Raw genomic sequence first — 13,633 nt, forward strand, 5'->3', positions numbered from 1 at the left:
TCTTATCATCAACAAACTGGTTGGTCCACTAAGGGAATGTGCTGCTTGTGGGACTAAGTTTGTTTGTGGCTCCTCGGACTGATGAAGTCCTCTGGATGAAACATCTAAAAAAATAAATAAAATATTGAAACTGTCCAAATGACCTGATTGAACTTTGTAGGACTTTTTACCTGGATGAACTTTGATGTTTTGAATAAGTCCTTTCTCTACAACAGGCTGATCTTTTGAGCTTAAGCTTGACTTACGAGCCTAATTCTAGCAAACCTTGTAGGTTTTTGCAGCACTTGACGCCAAAGCAGTGCTGCAATAAGCAAACACGTCAAATACCTGGATGAGTTTACTTTAAACAAATAATTGTCTTCTCTGCTAACATCATGGGATATTCCTGGAGTAAATCATGTCAACAAGTCCTGTCAACTGACCGCTCGTATAGACGTTTATCAAAAAGGTAAAATATTTTTTACACAACACAAGTTTTTACAAGGGGTGCACCGATTTATCGGCCCCGGTTTCCTTAATTTTGGGAAATCGGAAATTGGCCGATACTTGCATGAGAAACCGATTTTACCAACATTTTTTGTTTGTTTTAACAATTGTCTGAACTTGATTTATATTTCAGAGCACTACCTCATGGCCAGTTAAAACAAGTTTGTATTATTTCTAGGATATTGTTCAAGTGTATGTTTTTCAATAAAGTACAATTGAAAATGAAAGGTGCATTGTGACCTTATAACTCCTAACAGTGTCGCTTATAAAACAAAATCAGTATCGGCCAAAAGTGGAATCAGCAGCTCAGACTTTTTAGAAATCGGTGATCGGCCAGAAAACTGCAATCGGTACACCCCTAATTTTTACTAACTTATTAGGAACATAAGTGAATTTGTGAAATGTTCACAATTTGGTTGCATCTGTCGCAGAAGCATGCAGTCTTGTCACTTGAATTTTAAAAAGATTTAGACTTTTCTAAATAGTGTTGTGACCCAGTAATGGTCAATCAGGTCATATGGACAGTTTCTTTTTTTTTGTGGAAAGTTGTTTCGCCCTCTATCCGGAGGACTTCATCAATCTGAGGAAGCCCTCCGGATAGAGGGCGAAATATCTTTCCACAAAAAAGAAACTGTCCAGATGACCTGATTGACCATTACTGGATTTTGTACCTGGATGACTGAGCATGAACTTTGATGTCTCAAATCTTTGTTGTTTCGTTGTGGTTGTCTCAAACCCTTCTCAATTTTGTTACAGACATCTTGGACCCGTTAAAAACCCGTCTCAACTTTGTCACAAGATACTCAGACTCATCTTAAACCTTCCTCAATTTTGTCACAGGTGGCTCAGACTCTTCTCAATTTTGTTTCAGGTGTCTCAAACCCATTTCAAATGCCTCTCAATTTTGTTGTGGGCCTCTTAAACCCTTCTCAGTTTAGTTTCTATAAATTCTAAAGCACTGTAGTTTGACGCCTGTATGGGAGCACTCGTGTGACAGAACACATCCAAGGCTACAGCACTGAATGTCCAGGTTCAAACAAAGAACATGTTAATGGTCAATAAATAATGTATTATCAAAAACCGGTTCAGATCTGTTTTTACTTCAGAAGTGTACTCCAGTAGATTAAATCAGAAACATGAGGCAGGCTGCTGAAGAAGGCACAAAGCAAGCCATGGCGGGTACAATGTCAGTGAAAGGGCGCAGCAAAGTAATAAAAGTACTGTGTTGTCATCATTGTATGTTCCCATACAAAGACGAAATTGGCTCTCTGCATTTAACCCATTGCACCTGTAATGTGCACAACCTAAAGTACCGGTACAGATACGCAAGCTGCACACATGAAAATGAGCAAGGATTTTCAAAACATGGCCACAATTCTTGCTGGCTGAAAATTCAATTCAGTCAGACTGCAACTGAAAATTCACCTATTTTCTTGTAATCTAGTCTTCAACAGCTGCCGCTCAGTGACATTACAACCTTTAAAGTGTAAAAGCAGCATACTTGGACTTAAAGGTAGGATGAAAATGACCCGTGTGAGTGTTTACCTGGGGCTATGCTGTTCCAGTTTAAAGATGTGAACAGTCTCTGTGTTGCTGGAGGCACACAGAAACTGAGCGTCGGCACTGAAGGACAGCGAACTGATGCTAACATACCTGAAACACACAAATGTTAGGAGTCAATCTGATTTCAGCAAAAAGGAAGTGTAATACTCAATGTAAGTACAAGTTTCTCTTGTTTTTAAAGGTTGATGTAACAAATATATACAAATATTTTAGCTAGGCCTGTCGCAATAAACAATAAATCAATTAATCGCATGATAAATGAAAATTATTTATCATTTCTTCATGTCTCTCTCTTTCTACTGAAGACACTGGATGACAACAAGATCAACTCCGGTGCTCTTCACTGACCCCTCCCTTTCTCTTTTCTTTTTAAAATCTGTTGTAAACGTCCAATATTGTGTTTTTGGATCGTTAAAAGCAGCTAAGCTGAGAAGCTAAGCTACGAGCTAAGCTAACAGGCTGACCTCGAGGAAAAAACTTCCATCTTGGTGAACTCCAAACTTCACGGTTCAAATCCGTGCCTTTGTGTAAAAGTTGTTTTTCTCTGCAAAAGAAGCTGAGAACTTTACTGATTTTTTCATTAAAAGCTTTGTGTGAAAAATGCTATGCTAAAAAGCTCAAACCACACCGAGCGTCTGCCATTTTGAGAACTGAAAAAAGTAAAGAGAGACAGCCCATGTCACGTCAAGGGGCCTCCCTCCCATTTTTAATTAAAGAGACACGCTGCTCGCTCCCTCACTATCCATACTTCAGTTCAAACAGTCTTATGCTGCCATCCAGTGGTCGAAAAAAGGTACTACACACAAAACAAATTAACCAAAATTTCTTCTTAAATTTGACAATAATTACTAATTACTGTCAAATTTCAAACAATATTATCATTTATCGCAATAATTTCAGAGACGATTAATCGGCCAGCAAAATTTGTTATCGTGACAGGCCTAATTTTAGCCATATTTTAAAATCACGACAGGAGAAATGAATCCTAACCTTTTCATCCCTCGCCGGAATTCAAATAACTTTTGGCCCTCAGGAACACTGAAAACTCTGATTACAGTGCCCTGATGAAAAGCAGAAGGTCAGACAAACTGATCAGTCAAAACTTGGATTAAAAGGAATCCTGTTCTCACCTTCTCAGATGCACTGGCCAGTTTGGAGCCAGAGGCGTTAAATGTGAGAGCCGCCAGCGGACTGTCGTGGGCCTGGATGAGTGTCACTGTGCTCTAAACGGAAGAAGAAGAGCTTTCTAATCACATCTGCAGAAACACAGGATTACTTTTCAACATAACTTTGCCTGTGCTCACAGAAATTCACTCAGCCTCACCAAATTATTAGCGTCATAGACCGTGATCTCGCCAATGGAGGAGTTGCCGGGGTACGCCAGGTACGAGTTACCATGATTGATGGACAGCGCACACAGACCTACAAGGATACACAGAGGCTCACTTAAAAGGTTTGCATCCATTGGATCAATTTGATCATTAGCATCTTTTCAGCTGACACTGCCCTGATCTGATCAGTCTGCATGTACTGAATGAAACAGTTCTTGTTATCCATCCATGAAATATCTTTACCAGCTTCTTCCTTTTTGGGTCACGGGAGTCACTGGTGCTCAAATCCAGCTATCACTGTGCAAGAGGTGGAGTATACCCTGGACAGGTCTACAGGGACACATATAGACAAACAACCATTCACTCTCACTCACACCTAAGGACAATTTAGAGTTACCAATCAGCCTAACATGCATGTTTTTGGTCTGTGGGAGGAAACCGGAGTAACCGGAGAAAACCCACACATGCACAGAGAGAACATGCAAACTCCACCCAGAAAGGCCCTCGGTCGGGATTCGATCCAGCGACCTTCTTGTTGAGAGGCAACAACTTTACCAACTGAGCCACTATTATCCAAATCAAACTGTGAAAATCAAAATCTTTTATTCAAAAAAATAAAAATAAAAATCAAAGCAGAGAAATGTTCATTTCTAAAAATACTCTAAATAAGGCTCAGACTGACTAAAAACACTGTCACCCTCGTATTACAGTTACTTTTCCTCAAAAATCTACCAATTTTTTTCTCTATGTAGCAATAACTAAAACAGGACACTAAACATTACTTTAACATTATATAAATTAGGCAGCCACAAATAATTAATCTTTATGATTGGGCTATTTGAGTAGTTATTTAACATTTTGAACAACATCCTAAGAGAAACAGCCTCTGAGAGAAGAAGTAACAGGCTTTGAGTAATCTATGAAAACTGGGTGGGGTTCTGTGGAAAAGTTATAAACAATTAATATCTAAATTGTTATAGATAGCTCTTTGAATAACCTTAGTTTCAAGAAGTTTCACTCTGATGGGACTGATGACCTACAAGACTTTAAACAACTCAGTTCTCCCAAGATCCAAAGTAGTTTGTGTGAGCATCATTTCGTAGACCGTTGCACTGCTGCTAATTTAACTTGATTTACGTTCAGTTTTATGGTTTCTTGCAAACGCAAACAGCAGCAATAGCAGTGAATGTAACGCTTTCCTGAAGAAAAATGACAAAATGTATGCCATAATCACTGAAATACAAAACAGACAGAAACGCAAAGGTTTCAGTAATGTTTGCAAAACTGCGATGGGATTTTAAAGGGTGGAGTTGTTTTAGGACATCAGTGATCCACTTTAAAAATGGGTCTGCTTGGACTAGCTTTTATTAGCTCGTCGACACGGTCCGACAATCTCTGCTGCACAACTCTAATCTTCCCAATTCCACAAAGGTAGTTAAAATATTTTATTTTGACCTTTTAACGACCTTCACAAAACAGTTACTTTGACAGACATTTCTGCTATAAGTGCCCCCAGGCTGAACTGGAAGGGCTACCACTACCTGCGCTTCCAAACAACCACAGAATCTTAAGTAAATAACTGTGAAATTCAAAACTGACATCAGTAAACTGCTATAAAATGTTTGAGTTGGGAGTTGTTTTAAGGCAGCAGCATTTGGACTAGCTGTCAGCTCATCCATTCAGTTAGAATTAATTAAACCCTGTCTTGAAACGGATGTTTGAAGAACTGTCTACGACAGGTAAGATATTCACTGTTCATAACCGCTCCACAGAATCCAACTGCAAAACATCCAAACTATTGTTTTAGGTACGTAAATGCAAAACTTAGCTTCAAAAAACAACAACTTAAAGTGCTTTTTATGTTATAATAAACTCAAATGCACTTTTGATCAGTTCAAAAATCCAAGTTAAGCGTTCAGAAACTTAAAACCATCCAGAGTGGGGTGTGACCCGTTTGGTTAAGAGCTGTACACGAGACAGCTTTCTCCCTTGTGTACCTGAGGGGTTGACGGGCGTGTTCAGCAGGGTCTTGAGAAGCTTCATATCTCTGATATTGTGTATGTAGATCGACTCCTCCAGGCACACCACAAGCCGCTGATGTTCAAACGAAAAAGTGACGTGAAGCACGACACGCTGAATCAACGACACGGTAGCGATCAGTTGCATCACCTGTCTGTTGAGCTTGACGGAGAGGATGTTGTTGGAGTAGCTGTAGTTACAAATCTCTGTTCCCTTCTTAAAGTGGTAGACGTTCATTCGTCGGGGCATGGAAAGACTGACCACCACCACCAGGCTGCTGGAGAACAACCGCTCCACTATATAGACGTTAGGGCACTCCACTGGGAAGCAGAACAAACATGCACGTGGGTACAACAGACGTGGGTTTTCTGCAACCGCGTTTGTGCCACTCCACTTTTAAAAAGACAAACAAAAGCACAACGACCATACAAGAACATTCCTGTGCTGAATGACTTATATCTTTTATAAGGATTAGTCGATTGTTCAGCGTGCTTATTGTCACTGTAAGATTAACAGGAACCTGAGTGAAAGTCAGAAAGCACTGCTTGCACTTGGCCAGCATATATGCAGATATCTCATGACTTAGCAGCGGTTTGCATGACTAATTTTTTTATTTATTATTATTAGGCAAAAACAGGAAGACTCAGCACTGAGGGTGCAGTTCTGCAGGAGCTGCGATGTGACCATGAGTAGAGATCATGAAGGAACAGTACCTCCCTCATGGATGCAGTCCAGCTTGTCCACAGCTGTGAGAGAGAAGAGCCGGTAGCCTGTCTTTGTGCCCACAGACAGAGAACTGGGACAAAAACACACAAAGAGGAAGCACTTCTTATCATCACAGACGCACAGTCATTATGATAAAGAGCCTGGTTATTATAATTTACAGTTCACATCCAGAGATTGTAAAACGTGGAAAATACAACTGGGCTATAAAAAGTTTGTTTTATTGATATTTCTTTTAAATCCAATGTCAACAAAATGTATGTTTACACAGTATCTCTGATTATTTTTTTTTTTTTTTGTTAACACGGATATGAGACATGGTTTTTCAGGTTTCACATCTTGTTCAGGTAACAACTAAACCTAAAATCGTTTCATTCCTCTTTAAAAAAAAAAATAAAAAAGTTGTGTAACTTATTATAGATGGAGTTGAAAATACGTCATCTTATCTAAAGAAGTTCATTTTGGAGGGGCATAGAGTTTATAAATGTGTACGTGCTGTGATTTATTCAACAGCTGTACAAGAAGTGGAACTGGTGTGCAACAGGGCCTGAAGATTACCAGTGGCCTAATTCAGATCCAGCTCATCTGGAAATTTTAATGTTCCGTCCAAAAGCTTGTGATTTCTACTCTGCGGCGCAAAAGCCACATTAACGCTTGTAAATACGGATAAACATTGTTATGCAACAGTTCATTAAAAAAAATAATTAAAATAAAAAAAGAGTTCACTAGTGTGGGCCCCCACCCGCCCGCAGGTCGCTTACGTGGTGTCCTGGTTGAACGAGGCGCATATGAAGCCTCGCTGCCCTCCAGGGTCCCCCGATACATCCTGGGACTCCATCCGAACCGCCCGAATCCCTGTCCTCTCTCTGTCCGAGGTCGGAGGCCTGCGGTTCGGGTCGATACCCCCTGACGGAGCCCGTTTCTCCTCCTCCTTCTCCTTTCCCCCCACCGCCGACTCCTCCAAACGCCACGCTCGCACTCAGCGGGAGGAATGTCCGGGCTGGCTGACACTCACACACATATGCTAACAGCTAGCTAGCCTCGAAACCTAAACAAAACACAGCTAGCCCAATCTTTGGGAGCTGTTTTGCTTCACTCAGTGGACTCTCGTCATTATCGTGTTATTAACTTCCAACATTCGCACAGCAAAACAAAAACAGCTGATGGGAGGATGCGTCATTCTTACGTGCATAGCGATTGGCTAACGGTAACGCTTCGGCCTTGTTTCATGCATTTCTATTGGCCAAGCTTTGTAAAGCTCATATTTGATTGGTCAAAATGACTAAATAACAAATAAGTCCCGCCTACACAAAAAGATCTCGGGTCCTGATTGGTTAACTGTGCTTTTAGTCGATCACCTCGCTCTGACAAATTATTTAAGTAATTTAGTGTGTTAGATATCTATTTACAACGGTTTAACAAGGATATAAATATAATTTGCTCTTTTTGTGATGAAAGCCGAGAAGATGTATTTCATTTATTTTGGTCTTGCCCCTTCTCTACTCAGTTTTGTAAAAGTATTTGTATTTTGATTTATACTTTTACAGAACCAGATCTTTTACTTTGCTTTGATCATGTTTTGTTTGGCTTCACTGACTACCCAACAGCTAAAGAAAAACAGTTCTATATTATTAATCTTATTATATACCTAGCCAAATGGCTTATTCATAAATGTTGATACACTAATCAAAAACCTCTTATTGGTATCTTATCTGTATTGTTTTGTACTTTTTCAAAAAACAAACAAAAGTATGTTAGATATATAGTTCTGTGTTTTAGAATTTACTTGTATCATATTATTTGCAATCTCTTTGATAATAATATTACCTAACTTTAATTTTACAATGATTGTTATTATAATTCGTTTAAGAGTATATTAAACTTAGTAGGTATAACAGTATATATTTTTACGTTTATATGTATCATTGGAATTTGAGATAGTCATTTGTTAGTTTGTTAGTGTGTTCATTTTTTTCTGTATGTTCAATTGTTCAATAAAGTAATAATAAAAAAAACTGTGCTTTCAGTCTTGTCACAAGGAATTTTTTTTTAACCTTTATTTGCACAGGTTAGTCCCATTGGGTCCCGGGGACTCATTTACAAGAGAGACCTGATTTTAACAAAGAGTGATGACAACAATGGACAACAAAGACAACTAAATCTATTTGGGGAGTGGTGCCTGAATTTTTGTACATTAGTAATATTAATAATAAAAAAAAAGTGAATGCACTTTTGTCCTGTGGATTTAAAAAAAATGCTCACACTGTTGTATACTCTATTTCTTAGTTGTCTTCTGTGCAACACACGGATTTATTTTCCGCTCTAGTTAGGTACATTTCTATAATTTGGTATCTCTTCTTTACCTGGACAATTTTGCGACAGTATTACTCACTTCAACATTTATAAATATTATTATTATTATTATATCAATTTATAAACACATTCTCTTACTGCTCTACAAGACAGTACACATGAGTGATGAGTGAGCACGAAGAAGAAAAATCTTGTATAGACCTGCCCCTTTCTCAATAATTACAATTTTTTATGGTTGTTTACATTTAATTAACAATATAAGTTGCAAACAATATATCGTTCTCCTCATGAACAACTCAAAGGTGTATAAGAGTTAATCATTCTTTTCTTATCAAGTGGTTTGAATTGTTTTATAGTAGAGCTTTTTTATTTATGTGCCTCTTTGTTGTGTGTCCTGTACAATATATACAATAAAATTTTGCATCTGATAAAGTTTCATAAAAACTTTTGTAATTTCAGAGCCTTACTGTCTTTCTTTTACAGTGAATTTTAATCTCTTTATAATTATCACTTTTATGTTCATTTATTCGCATATATGTCTACTGTATATTGTTTTGGTGAGGATATTTATTTATGTCTTTTTTTCTTACTTCTTCGGTTCTTATTTCAATTACTTTAGGTTTTTTTATATATATATTTGTTGCTTTTCAGAGACACAACCTGTGGTCTTGAATTGTTCCATTGGTAGGTCCATTTACAATCTATCAGGAGTCATTAAGTATTTCAAGCATTGCTCTATCAGCTTCTGCATATTGATTCTATTTTTGACTTCTTGCTAATTTTGGCTTTTAACAATGCTAAGTTTAATCACTATTATGTTACAGTTAACTTTTTAAAGAGTGTGAAGAGATCTTTTTCTAATACCACTATCTATCCTTATGGTTCTTACCCTTTTTCTTTCTAAAAGTATTCTGATAAAAAATAAGGGTCTGTGCTTTTTAGCAGCAGCAACGTGCACTCGGCCCATCTTTCAAACAATTTGAACATAATCGCACTGTATCCAGGTACAATGATAATAAAGCTTATTCTGATTTGCAAGCCTTTCACAAATTTCAACTTTTAGCTATTTTTTTGCTACTTTTAGCTTTCAGCAAGTCTTTATACTTTTAAGTTAGCATTTTACTACTTTTTGCTTTTAGCTACTGGTAGTGTTTTGTTTTAAATTAGTTTTAAGCTTCTGCAATTTTCAAGTTATTTAGCACAAAGCATCCACGAAAGTGCAGTTTCTCCAATTTCATAAATAGATAGATAGATAGATGTATTTGTCCCCAAAGGGAAATTTGTCTTGGACATTGTGCGCTAAACAAAGCTTCTTCTATAATTAAATGCATAATTTACATACATATAACATTTTCATGTTGTTGTTGTTGTTTAATAATTTAAGTTTAATAATTTAAAACTCTACTTGCTAATAAGACTAAAGAAGTTTGATATGAACACCAGCATCCTCACGACCTTGTATAGGTGCACCATTGAGAGCCTGCTGACAGGCTGCATCACAGGGTGGTACATGAACTGCACCAGTCAGAGCTGGAAAGCTCTACAGAGGGTGGTGCAAACAGCAGAGGACATCACTGGTAGCAGTCTCCACACCATCCAGGACATCTACCACAGCTGATGTCTGCGTAAAGCTTGCAGCATCATTAAGGACCACACCCACCCTGCACAAGAACTCTTCCATCTACTACCCTCAGGCAGACGATACAGGAGTCTGCCATTGCACACGGAAAAACTCAGACAGCTATTATCCACAACCTGCCAGATTACTAAACTCTTGTCAATAATACAGAACAACTGGCAATAACATTGCACTAAGCCACATCTGTGACAACTAATATGTTTATGTGCTGCTGCACTATGTGGCTGTATCATGTATGTCACTACCTTACCATCATAATTAAATTAATCTCAGTGTTGCTCACTACCTGTGCAATAATATGTCACACAACCTGTGTAGTATATGTTAATCATGTGCAATATATATCATGTGCATTTAAGCTTCTATACCTGCAAAATACTTATTTATAAAAAATTCATTCTACTTGCACCTTTATGTTCTACCATGTTGTTGTGTACTATATTTCTTTTGGACCTAATAAATATTATATTTCTTTGTCACTTTTTGGTACTTTATTTTGTAGTCTTATTGCATGCTTCAGTATTTCTTTTTTTTTTTTTTGTGAGTCTAATTGGTTCTTTTCATCCTGAACATTTCATTGCATTGTTGACCTGCATATGACAAATAACATAATAACTTAAATTTACAGTTTAAGTAGCCTAAATCTGCAGGATTCACAGAAAAAATAAGTATTTTCTTATTAGTGATGTGAAAGTTTTTATTTTTTGAGTGACCAGCGTTTGAGCTTTTTAACTTCTTGGCTTTCCAACCTTAAACAACAACGCAACAAACTGTTGATGCTGTTAGTACTTTCAAAATCAGATATGAATCGCTTTACAGTAAGTTCATTTAACCATTTCCTTGACGTCACGATTTCCGTGCCGTCCCCTTTAAGGTTGCCATGGGTTACGGGCTCACATGTCAGAACGGGGAGGATTGACGTCAGTGGCTGTTGTTGATTGGTTCTCAGCCGTATCCGGTGGGGCAGCGGTCCAGGGCTAGGAAAAAAAAATCGAAGCGAGGAGGAGGATCTGGTAACGGTGCGCTTTTGAAATATCATATACCCCGAGTCTCTATCGAAAGGCTCGGTAGGATTTTACAGTTTCTTGTGAGTATTTGTCTTGTTCTAGCTCGTGGAACCCACGACCCTGTACGACGACTTGTTTTCTGCGTTTCTCGTTTGTTTATGATAGAACTCAAGATGGCGTCATTGGAGAAGAGCTTTGCCTTTGCACACAGAGCAGGCCAGACAGGCATTAAACCAAACGCAGTTGTTCGCGTACAACTCAGGCTAAAAATAGTTAAGCTATAATAAACGACTTTCATGAATAATTTTTAGTCATGTTTTCAGTGGTTATAATTTAGAGTTGTTCGTATATAATCTGCTAAGAAACTTCTCCAGCCGTCGTGAAGCCTTCCTGACCTAGACTGTGCTACAGACACGGGGCATTTGCTTCAGACACCCTCTAAAGGCGATTATATTTCTTACGTTTGTTGTTCACTTGATGTGTATCATTATCTAACCTCTTAGTTCTAAGCAAGGTCAATGTGTATGACAGCCATTTTTTTCCTAGTTGACGTTCATTATCTGAAAGGCACCAGAAGAAAATCTGTCACATTTGCAACAGAGTCAACGATTTAAAATGTTTGCTATATTTCCAGACATTGGAAATGGTTGCAACCAATTTAGATTTGCTTATTACACAAGGCCTAACAGTGAGTGTTCGTAGCTTTTAGTTTATACCAGTTTGAAAACAGTATCAGCTACCGTTTGCTAGTTTTAGTAATATGTTTGATTGAAATAAGCCTGTCAAGTTTCCACAGCAAGTGAAGATTGTTGCATGAAGTGTAGGACACGCTCATCTTTGATATGACCAGTAACCCCCTTTGGCCCTTTTTAGATTATGAATTATTTGGGTCCTGTTTTGCTCTTTCACATGATGCACACTACACTTGCAGGCCTAAAATGGATTGTTGTGTTTGTTCCACAGGACTTGTTCCCTCATTTATTCCTCTAAAATGAGCACATTGATTACTGCCACAGTTCAGGGGCTTCCTGATTTAGACCACACTGCTAGAGGAAGCTCAAGACTAACGGAGGACACTTCTGTGAGCAATCAGCTGATCAAGGATCTGTCAGGCTGTTTTGTTCAGAAACATGATTGTCGCGTGGACTGGAAAACAAATGTGTGCACTTGATGGCCTGTTTAACAACACATTGATTTACTGGCACTTGTTTCACCATTTGCTTAAATTTTAGTGTCATGTGTCCCACAATTTAAAGGGATTTGTAGGGAAGGTAAATAAGCTTTATTTGCACAAACAAACCTAGACCAGAGTGTGTGTCTGCTTCTGTCGTCTCTCGAATCACATATGTGTGTATCACATCATCTGACCAGTTTCTCTTCTTAAGAGCACTGTTGTTTTATCACTCCATAGTGGAAAAAACAACACCCCATCTCCCTGCTCCTTCTCACTCTGGCTTGATGTTTCTCACATTCTCCTGCTTTCTGTCTGTCCATCTCTCATCTAGACAGACACACACACTTGTATAATTTTCAGTTAACTCGCCACGTTCACGTTATGCAGTGATGAAATGACAACATGCCCCCCTCTCTCTCCAGCACAAAGGTTACAGGTCACAGAGAAGGGTTGTCGTCATGGCATCTGGAAGTACGAGCAGCGAAGAGGAGCGGAGCCTGAGGGAGTGTGAGCAGTATGTGCAGAAACACAACATTCAGCAGCTGCTGAAGGACTGCATTGTCCAGCTGTGCACCTCCAGGCCGGAGCGGCCCATGGCCTTCCTCAGAGAGTACTTTGAGAGGCTTGAGAAGGTTTGTGTGTACTTCAGTTGTCATCATTGGTTAGTGGAGATATTATTACAGGGTGAAGATTGAACGTCACACACCTTGTTACACCTTAATCACTGTTTTATAGGCAACCTAAAGTTTCTACACTTTTCCTTTTTATTTAATTAAAATATAATTTTTTACTTGTTTTATCAGTTGTACCCATTCAGTGTCATTTCTCATAGTTAGCTGAAGCAACTTGTGTGTATGATCTTAACATTATTATTGTAATTTTGAAACTTTTAAGTCTTTATTATTGCATTTGAGATTTTTTTAAGTGGTAATTTTTACCCTAAAAATTGAAATCCCTGCTTTTAAAATTAGTATAGATGTACCCCCTTCACATTTAGTTGATGTGCACCAGCAAACCCGAATGCAGTTTTTATACCTACTTTCTGATTATCATGTTTCAGTTTGCTGACACTGAAAATATCTTTAGTGAATGGAAATATGTTTTTACTCAGTATCTTTAATCAGACATGCTCTCTGACATGTCTGAATTGTTTCAGAGCTTGTTTAAAAACTGATTTTTGAGTATTTGGTGCCAGAAAGGATATGGACTATAGTACTTGAACTAGTCAAAGTCAATTACCTTAAAACTCAAAGAATTTATCTAGAAATGAAAACTCTGTGAAATTTCAGTGCAGTAGTCCCTCGTTTATTGCTGGTGTTAGGTCCCAGACCCCAGTAATAAGTGAAAATCTGCAATGTAGCGATGTTATATTTATTTT

General features: G+C 38.2%; 2 protein-coding genes across 3 annotated transcripts in view; one reads left to right on the plus strand and one right to left on the minus strand.

Moving 5' to 3' along the window:
* LOC119423925 (WD repeat domain phosphoinositide-interacting protein 1) overlaps nt 1-7,306 on the minus strand; it is a 15,318-nt gene extending 8,012 nt beyond the window's left edge. The window contains exons 1-8 of the mRNA XM_037691354.1: nt 6,884-7,306; nt 6,113-6,195; nt 5,550-5,719; nt 5,378-5,474; nt 3,374-3,471; nt 3,180-3,272; nt 3,040-3,110; nt 2,032-2,139 (exon numbers count right to left, since the gene is read on the minus strand). Coding sequence (XP_037547282.1) covers nt 2,032-2,139; nt 3,040-3,110; nt 3,180-3,272; nt 3,374-3,471; nt 5,378-5,474; nt 5,550-5,719; nt 6,113-6,195; nt 6,884-6,960 — 797 coding nt within the window. The 5' untranslated portion in view covers nt 6,961-7,306. The remainder of the gene's footprint in view (nt 1-2,031; nt 2,140-3,039; nt 3,111-3,179; nt 3,273-3,373; nt 3,472-5,377; nt 5,475-5,549; nt 5,720-6,112; nt 6,196-6,883) is intronic.
* A 3,721-nt stretch (nt 7,307-11,027) lies between these two features.
* Nucleotides 11,028-13,633, plus strand: part of prkar1ab (protein kinase, cAMP-dependent, regulatory, type I, alpha (tissue specific extinguisher 1) b) — an 11,720-nt gene continuing 9,114 nt past the window's right edge. Inside the window, exons 1-2 of one of the 2 annotated variants that reach the window (XM_037691355.1) lie at nt 11,028-11,161; nt 12,678-12,887. In XM_037691355.1, the coding sequence (XP_037547283.1) occupies nt 12,714-12,887 (174 nt within the window). In that variant the 5' untranslated portion in view covers nt 11,028-11,161; nt 12,678-12,713. The remainder of the gene's footprint in view (nt 11,162-12,677; nt 12,888-13,633) is intronic. The other variant, XM_037691356.1, reaches the window with a different exon arrangement.

The sequence above is a fragment of the Nematolebias whitei genome, chromosome 17, assembly GCF_014905685.2.
Source record: "Nematolebias whitei isolate Nwh7 chromosome 17, NemWhi1, whole genome shotgun sequence".
Taxonomy (NCBI): domain Eukaryota; kingdom Metazoa; phylum Chordata; class Actinopteri; order Cyprinodontiformes; family Rivulidae; genus Nematolebias; species Nematolebias whitei.